This window comes from Varroa jacobsoni, unplaced genomic scaffold, assembly GCF_002532875.2.
Source record: "Varroa jacobsoni isolate VJ856 unplaced genomic scaffold, vjacob_1.0 scaffold_1382, whole genome shotgun sequence".
Taxonomy (NCBI): Eukaryota; Metazoa; Arthropoda; class Arachnida; order Mesostigmata; family Varroidae; genus Varroa; species Varroa jacobsoni.
This window is the reverse complement of record NW_019214284.1, coordinates 114,012-123,198: the sequence shown is the minus strand read 5'-3', so window position 1 is coordinate 123,198 and position 9,187 is coordinate 114,012. Positions and strand designations below refer to the sequence as shown.

At 40.1% G+C, this 9,187-nt stretch overlaps 2 protein-coding genes across 2 annotated transcripts in view; one reads left to right on the top strand and one right to left on the bottom strand.

The window, feature by feature from the left end:
* Positions 1-542: 542 nt before the first annotated feature.
* On the bottom strand, positions 543-3,389 carry LOC111269376 (proteasome subunit alpha type-6). The gene is made up of 3 exons (XM_022848920.2): positions 3,202-3,389; positions 2,142-2,438; positions 543-1,198 (listed from the first exon to the last, which is right to left on the bottom strand). The coding sequence occupies exons 1-3, from the start codon at positions 3,271-3,273 to the stop codon at positions 827-829; spliced, it is 741 nt and encodes a 246-aa protein (XP_022704655.1). The 5' UTR covers positions 3,274-3,389; the 3' UTR covers positions 543-826.
* Positions 3,390-3,447: 58 nt separating this feature from the next.
* Sec24AB (Protein transport protein Sec24AB) overlaps positions 3,448-9,187 on the top strand; it is a 10,218-nt gene continuing 4,478 nt past the window's right edge. Inside the window, exon 1 of the mRNA XM_022848894.2 lies at positions 3,448-5,909. Coding sequence (XP_022704629.1) covers positions 4,020-5,909 — 1,890 coding nt within the window. The 5' untranslated portion in view covers positions 3,448-4,019. The remainder of the gene's footprint in view (positions 5,910-9,187) is intronic.

Below are 9,187 nucleotides of genomic sequence, written 5' to 3'. Positions count from 1 at the left end.
GAGGTCTGTGTAAGGTAACTGTGAGAACGTGCGTGCAACTGAGGTAAAAATAAGCTGCAAGCTAATTCAAATTTAGTTAATGTGGGTTTAAGCCTAAGGATGACAAGGTTTCTAAAAATAAAACATTTATCAAGGCTTTACTTTGGAAACATCGTTAAAAGTTCTCCTCATTTTCATATATTCGTATTTCGTCATATATTTTCGTATTTTCATAATCTATTTTGAAAGAAGCTAAGATTAACTTCTTTCGAGAGTTTCCCTTCCTATAATTTTTGGTATTATGTCAATTACACAAATTGTCCACATAATTACCATAGGTATACCGTAGATCACTAGAAAGCAATTTTGTTTATTGTAATTAACAGATTTTTATCTACAAATTGTATAACAATAAATTTTATTAATGAGAACTCCTGAGTACTAAGTATTCGCAAAATCTAACAACCACTGAGTAAACAATAAATGCCTTGCTTAGAATATTTCTACATAATTAGTTTATCGTATCGCTAAAAACGCGCTGTAGTAGATAAATAACACCAAAATGTATTTTTACTAGTTTATTCTTAAATGGCGTCCCTTTCACACAGAAATATACGGACACATATGCACAATAATACCCGTAATGTCTAAGAGTCCAAATTTCTCTACAGCCACTTAAAACCTTCTGGTTGATGTTCTTCCTCAATGATTTTAACGACGGCATTCTTATTTTAGCCTGCTGTGACAGCCAACTAGCAACTTGACATACATGGGTGGCGATATGCGCTGTATGTATGTCTGCGTGGGATTTCAAAGATAATCAATGTACTGCAAAGATTAGTTATACCTAGTCCTCTTCAGCGATCGCTGTGAGGTGTGTTTCAATTTCGGCGTGCGTCAGCTCCTTGTAACGGGGCTCGCTCTTCGAAACGACTCCTACTTCAATATCAGTGGGCTTGAAGTCCATGGCGAGGACGGAGCTCAACGTTGAAATGGCCAACTGAATTGTCTCGTTTTGATCATAGTCCGACTTCTTCTTAAATTTCTTTTCAAGATACGATATTGCCTCGGTCTGCTTGACACCAACAGATGTGGCCTTGTAGCCACAAAAGTAACCAGCAGGATCACATTTGTACAGCATTGGACCCTGCTCATCGTCGTACGAAATGAGCATCATAGAGCAACCAAGGGGACGCATCTCGGCGTTTTGCGTGTAGATCTGAGCAAACGAAGGTAATGCAAATCAGAAAAAAAATAATATTTTATAAATGAGACCAGGTACTGCCATTTGGGCAAACAAAATCGTTCGTCACAATACATATTAGGCTGTTACAAGCGAATCCAACGAGCTCTGAAATTCAATAGCTTTTAAACTATGCGCCTCTAGTTCAAAATTTCGTAAATACGTTATTTAAATAAGTGTTTGGTCCTTGAAGGCCGGAACGTTAGGTAAATTCATCGAATATTACAGTATTATATCGTACACATGTATAATATACAGTATCGAATAGCAGTAGGCAAAGAGGTGTTAAGGGAAAATACAGTACACGAAAAATGCAAGCGTTTCAAGGGTAAAAATCGAACTGCTGAAAGTCAGCGAGGAGGTGACTAGATGTTACCGCAGGATAAAAGCGTATCGCTGTAATCGAAGAAGCTTTTCATAAATAGAGCTTTACGCCCAAAAGCTATGCTTAGCTTGCTTCAGATCTTTAAGACAATCGAGAGCACGCATTCTGGTTAATTGATGATAACGTTAGACCTTAATCGCTATGCCTGAATTACTTCCTAGATTGAGCAAATTAATATTTAAGGTTGACTTTAGCCTGCTTATTTTTAGCTATAGTTCGCTATAATATACATACCTAAGCTCATGTGATTACAGAACTTTCCATACTGAAGAGAGTAACAAGCATATTCCAATATTGATTTGTTTTTGACAGAGAAATTAGATCTAAGAACGTGCATTAATGAGCTGCTAGAGCGGTAGGGAAAGTGTATAATAAAGGAGAGTGCCTCTAACATGTCGTAAAAAAATAGTATCTCTAGTAGCCGTATATAATGTTCTGTCATGCAACTGCGCCTTTTCAACATAGATTTGGAAGAATAAGCTGTATAATTCTGCGATCAAAAAGACATTTAATATAATCAACAAAAAATAGTACCTGACAAATATCGGCGATTCGTCGAGCGAGGATGTCAACTGGAATATCATACCCAAATTTGTACTTGTAATTAGCAGCTTCAAAACGTGCCCGCTGCACCTGCGCAGCGGAATCGGCTACTCCACCAGTCATCACACAGCCAATCCGCGGAGTAATAACGAAAATGTGCTTGATTGAAGAGGCATCGAGAAGCTTGTCAGGAACTTTCTTCTGAGTGACAACCACGGCGGTGTCTGTGCCTCGGACTCCTACAGATGTGAGGGCTCCCTGATTGATCGCTTTGAACGCATATTCCACCTGTCAACGAATGACGGACCAAAATATTACGTCGTAGCACATTTCTTTCTCGAAACGAAGACTCGAGTTTCATGCGACTTATGGGACGCGACTTCTACATTTAATGAATCCCAAAACGTGTGTTGTTAATACATGTTCCGATTCATTTACAGAGTAGGACATTTACTCAAATTGAAATCTGGTTACAGGAAAACATTTGTCAGCACTAAGGCGAGTACATAATGATATCATTTGTATTACTGCTTTACACAGGTTAAGATGACACGATGCCTAAACCGGATTTACTAAAAACCTTCCAGCATATTAAATACGTAAATTACTTTGTTGCTAATGTTCTCCAATTCGTATACAAAGAAGTAAAAGGCGCATTTAGTCAAGAAGAGCGGCACTGATAATAAAGTTCTTTGTAGCAGCCTCCGATGTACGCGTTTCAAAGGTTGCTGGCAGAACCCGTACGATACTTGTCAAGAAATAGAAACATTTCCCTCGTTTTGTATTTTATTTTAGCGTCCTGTGCATCTGATTGTAAAGGTTTTGATCATACCTTTTTAGCATATGTCTATATGCAATTTCTAAGTTCATACTATTTATACAGTATTCGGTTGGAATTATATTAACCTAGGCGCGAACTCTAAATTTAATATCAGTTTGCACAGGTTTTGGATGGTAGAAAAATCAGCAACCTATTCGAGGAAAACCGTGAAATACTATCCAAATATATGAGTGCTATTAGATATTTGAGTAGGTCAACAGCAAAACTAACCTGATACAGGCGACCCTCTGGCGAAAAGATCGTAATGTGTCGGTCGAAACCGGCTGAAGTTCCACGAGACATTCTCTTGACTTCGGTTAAGTTAATTTTGTAACACTGGAAAACCGTCCTAAATGATGGCAAGCCGGTCCAGTCGGCCCCCAGTCTATCTGTATGCACAGCGCTAAGATGACTAGTAAATAATTGGTAGATTCCAACGCACACGGCTCAGTTGCCGTCTGTGTGTAGCTCAATTGTAGCAAATCTGCAGAACAGACATTAACCTAACACTGTCGTAAGAAAACCACGAACACTTCTAGAAACCTAGAGAACATAGCCTAAAGGTATATTTAGTTATGTTAGCTTACAAAGCATACACAGAAAAGACGTATCTACATTAGAACCGGTGGTAATCAAACCACAAAAAAGTTTATTACATCTATGCTTTTTACGAAGTTATTACCATTATGTCATGCAGCTTTCTTGAAACAGAAATTCGTGTACTTCGGTTATTTGCTACAACAAATACGGTCATTACGTTGATCGGCCTAAGCATTGTCTTGCGCGATTGCTGCCCGACGACACACACAGATTAACTGCGCGCCAAAGTTCAAACTAAGCCAGCTGATAGGCGTCATCTTAAACGTCGGAAGCTGACGTGTATGAGTTTTTCCTGCGTTGTTCGAATCGAGAGTTTGGTACTACTGTTTCGTTAGTTGATAGGCTGGTGGTGTGTTGTTAATATTGTAGAGTGTTTCTAGGTGGAGGTCGGTTTGGTTATAAAAGTGAAGTTCCGGCTAGTAGAGTGCAGTGTGTGAAGTCCACCTGGAATGAGCCTCCAAATTCTACAGTGCACACGATCGCAACAACCGAGTGATATACCCAATCACAGTCTCGATAGAAACGCACAGTTGGTTACAAGCAGCATGAACAATAACAGTAGTAATAACAATCAACAACAGGAGTCCACGGGACAGCAACAGTGGTTTCAGCCACCTGTAACAGGAACGCCCGTTATTCAGGTACCCCCCTATAGGCCCTCAGGAACTAATGTTTTACCACAGCAACAGCAGCTTTACGCCGACCAGGTCAATTCCGCTCCTCCACAGCAGAACTATGGCCACGCAATGCCCCCTCCCCCAGGAGGTTTCCCGCAGGATGTTCGCAACACCAATGCGCCTGCAACATGCCCACCTGTCAAGCAAAAAACTGTTTCATCTACCTGCACGCCAGTTTCGTTCAATCAAGCGCATCCACCGGGGTCGCCAGGAGGCTTCCCTCAGCCTGCCAATAACTTCCAGGCTCAAAACCTATTCGGTTCTTTATCACAGAAGCTTCCACAACACAAAGAAATACCCATGTACAATAATCAACATCAACAAGAGCAGCCTTTATTAAATGGACCACCAGTGAAGCAAACGACTTTCAATGGGGTACAACAGACTGCTTCAAAAAATTTCGGTATGGCATTAGGACCGGCGGTTAATGGGCTTCCTCCAGGACCTCCACCATGCTCTCCAATTACGAGCCCCCAACAACCCGGAACGTTTATAAATGAACCGCCCCAAAATGTAGGATTCTCGCATGCCAGTCGTCTAGGACCTCATCAAAATAAGGGCCTTCAGAATACCAGTTACCCTGGACCTCCGCTTACAACTGTGCCCCCGATACCGCCAATTAACAATGGACCTCCGGTTCCAACAAGTTTAGCCGTACCTGCAAGACCTCAGTATAATGACACAGCAATCGGTCCTGGTGGGTATCAACCGGAGTCACCTCCCCGAGGGTCGATACCTTTTGGAGTGCCCGTAAGCAGCCCGCCTCAAGTGCCTCCTCTTCAAGATCATCCGACAACATCTTCACTGCAAGGTTTACCTCAAGGAGGACCAGCTCAGGCTCGCCGACCAATGTATCCAGCAGCAAATCAGCAATCACAGTCTGCTCCTCAAATGGGCCGTACAGGACCTCAATATAACGGCCAAGGCTACCCCAATGGAGATAATGGAGATTACGCTTCAAATCTAGTTAGTCCTATGGCTGGGCTATCAGTTCGGGAAGGTATGAATAAATTGTGGGGTGTTGAGCCCGTAAACCTTCTTCAGGAACGTGACGTACTCAATGCTCAGCTTCCTTTGAGCGAATTATCGAGTAGAAATTGTTCTCCGGATGTCATGCGCTGCACAATGGTAAAGGTGCCTGAGACGTCGTCGTTGCTACAGAAATCCCGATTGCCACTTGGAATCTTGCTGCAACCATTTAAAGACTTACAGGGGCTGCCTGTTCTCCAGGTCCCAACAATTGTACGGTGTCGAGCTTGTCGAACCTATATCAATCCGTTTATCCAGTTTATTGATCGAACACGATGGAAATGCAACATATGTTTCAGGCTGAATGACTTACCAGCCGACTTCCTGCAGGATCCCGTCACGGGGCGATTCGGAGATCCCGAGTTGCGGCCGGAAATTAAGCACGGAACCGTGGAATACATCGCGCCCACCGAATACATGGTCCGGCCACCGCAAGCGGCAACGTATCTCTTCGTGATGGATGTGAGCTTTCAAGCAGTCGAGACTGGCTATCTCAAGGTCACCACTGATCAGATTCTAGAATGCCTCGACCATATTCCGGGAGATGGTCGGACAACAATTGGGTTTATTACCTTCGACTCTGCCGTCCACTTTTACTCCCTCGATGGAGGAAGCGGATTGCCTAGACAAATGGTGAGCCTGTTAACTGTATTTTAATCATTGTACACTTGGTATTCATATATTGCAACAGAAATTCTAAACCATGTAAATTATTGTATATATATATATATATATATATATACCTAAAGTTACTTTGCGGCTTTACTTAGCCTTTTGTTTGTGGCACAAATACGTTTCTACAGCTTTTTATTATCAACTAGCTAATTTACTATCATCACTCAACTAGGGATAAAACAAAGCATGCCTCTGGAAAGACTGGAAAAGACTTAACAATAATCGTATCTAGAATTTATCGGGCCATTTTTGGTTAAATTGTTGTATGTTCGAATCCTTTTGACAGTTCATAGTTCTCTGCTTGACTGCTATTACGCTAGATTGCTTTTATTGACATTGTCGCTACTAGATTAATTCCTCCAATATAAATCATATAAAATATTCGAAAAAAAAGTAAACAATTGTCTCTTCAGGTACAATACGTAAGCCATGCACTTTGAACTTGAGAATCAATGCACCTTTGTTAAACGTAAAAATAACATTATTAGACGATCCGCTCGAACACATTTTTTTAGCGTATATGGATTTTCCCTATACATTCTAAATGTATCTTGAAAAATATATGAACTTCCTTCAGCTTTATTCATTATCATCTCAAGCTCGAATGCGATTTTCTGTTGTTTGCCTTGTCTCCGATGGCACCTGGATCTCGATCGTTGCGCTTGCCGACGTATGTACAGGAACTGAAACAAACTTGCCACTTCGGCTTGCTTAACATCGCTATTAAAAAAGTTTTGTTATGTTCGTGATGGTAGCGCCCTATACCATCGGCCCTCAAGAACACCGCTGTTTACTTTGCGTTTCTCCTCACACTTGCAAACCTATAATAATGTATACTGTATTCTATTTCTAAGGGTACCCAACTACCCAATGAAAAATGTACTGGTGTCGCCGTGACGCTTATCATCGGCTATACGTGAGCAGCTTAACTGTGTACAATTGCTTGTTGACGGTAAAATAATACCTCGGAGCCACTATAACTAAGACAGCGTTTAACCAAAGTTAAGGATTCAGTATTGTTCCAGGATGAGCCGTCTCATCAAAACAAAGTAGCTGCGTAGAAAAATAACTCTATTGACGCCGTAAAGATCTGAATTACTTCGACCTCTGCAAGCACTTTTCAGCGTGGACGACATACGCATCGAGTAAATGTTCTCGATATATTGTATAAATGACACTCACTGTCATTGACAAATAACGGGATAGCCGTTAAGCTTTAAAACGTTAATCCAAAGATCTCCATGGGTAGTTACTAAAGCGATTCAGAAGGTTTGCATTCCGAAAAGTAGTCGTAAACACTTTTCTTAACTGCTCGATTACGTTTTAAATGCATGAGTTTATGGTGATAACATTAGTTTCAATGTAAAAATAGAGATTGCCATGTAGTAAACCGGTACACTCCGTGAACAAGAAAAGCGTCATCTGTGTCGAATAGAGATGAATGACAATGATGATGATTAGTTGTTGTTGAACTTAGGCAAGGTTTAAGAAGCATAAAGTTATATCTGTGGAATCGATGTATCATAAATAACTTAAAAGCAAGACATTGAGGGCTAAGTCATTTAATTTGTGCATAAAACTACCTTCTACATAACATGTAAAAAAAGGAAAAAGCATTCAAAAGTTATGCCAAAAAAAAGCCGTAACCGGCAAATATGCTTCGACCATACATGCCAAGTGAGATTCAAACATGTAATATGAATGTTAATAATTATTATTATATAATGGTCAGTGAATACATTGGTATTAGATCATTTCACTAAAACTATCCTACGGTACAATGTACAATTCTACTTCTAGTTTTGTGGTGCCCTGTTGTTCTGCATTGCTTTCATCCTTAAGTTAGTTTCTTCCGTGCCTACAACAAAAGTGTGCCTGAGATCACCATAGTTTCAATGTTTTCTTTGATAATGTCATAGTACAAATAGCGCAATAGCATTTCTCCGCGAATTCTGCGTGCATTCTCTCCATGAATTTGTAACTGGGCCCTTAGTATAGAGCATGTTAACCGCTCCAATGTTTTCATGCATGTAATCGTTGAGCGATAAGTACAACCAGAAAACCGATACTGTAGCCTTTAAATGTCTGATATATACATTATCGATCTGAGTTATTGAAAAAACGCCTCGTTAAACTGTGCGCGTGCTGGCAGTTAGAGCCTCCAGAGTGCTGCTTAATGGCGACCCCAATTATAGTTTTTGATATATTTTTCTGATATATGCAAGTTAGTACGAATTATTATCAGTAAATATATGTGTATCGAGGCAGTCAGTTCATATTTGCATCTCATTGCGCAAGAACGGAAGTTAGCCTTGGCACTGTGAGAGGTAACCGGGTTTTTACGTGTCAAACGCTTCCATATCAACAGCAACAGTAATCTGTTAGTAGTTGAGTTATTCGTTGGCATTTGTGGTTGCTTGAAGTGTAGATGTTCCCGAAGACATCGCTCTATTGTATGGACCACACTCTGTCCATTTGTCTTAATGGGGTAAGCAGCTATTTACCGATGATATCGTATTGTCTCGATGGATGCTTTTACATGAATCAATGCGTAGATGACAGGGTCCAATGGACTAAGGAAAAATCCATCATTTGCAACTATTGCATATAAATTAATTTGGTGCAGGATTCTCTTACGTTAAGCCTTGTTCAACTCCGATAGACCGCAGTTATTGAATTGTTTCTCTGCCTGTCGCTTTACTGGCAAAACGGAGTAAATGTATGAGAAAAATTGTCGTCGATAATGTTTCATTGGCACTTTAGCAATCTAACCATCAATACAATAATATCACATAGATGTAGGCACTAAATATGTCTTAAGACGGGTCATATATTTGAAAAGCCTTGAACCACTTTTCAAGAGTTTGCCTGTTGTACGTTTTTTCGGCGAGAATTTAGTCAGTCTTAACTTTCTAGGTCCATTATTAACTGAGTCGAACTACGCACATGCTTATTATTATTTCTCTTATCATTAACATGCGGTAACAACAATAATAATAATAATTTTAAGGAGAAGAAAAGTAATGTAAGCATCATCATCATCATAATGGGGTTATAGGAAAAAAAGATAAATGACAGCGTTTTGATTGGCTAATCTTAGGACTATTTGTTCCAATGAAAAAGTTTGTTTTTTTTTGTTCAAGTGTGTTGTTTTTATATTCCAACAATATTAATCCCTGACATTGCCGAGTGTCGATTTACCTTTAGTTGGCATTAAAGTCAGAAGTTGTAGAAGC

Bases quoted from the DNA above. Each gene is read 5' to 3' on its own strand.
- LOC111269376 (XM_022848920.2), bottom strand. From the start codon at position 3,273: ATGTCTCGTGGAACTTCAGCCGGTTTCGACCGACACATTACGATCTTT. The intron at 2,439-3,201 runs GTTAGTTTTGCT...ATTCGTTGACAG, and splicing joins CAGAGGGTCGCCTGTATCAG to GTGGAATATGCGTTCAAAGC. The intron at 1,199-2,141 runs GTACTATTTTTT...TCGTTTGCTCAG, and splicing joins GAATCGCCGATATTTGTCAG to ATCTACACGCAAAACGCCGA.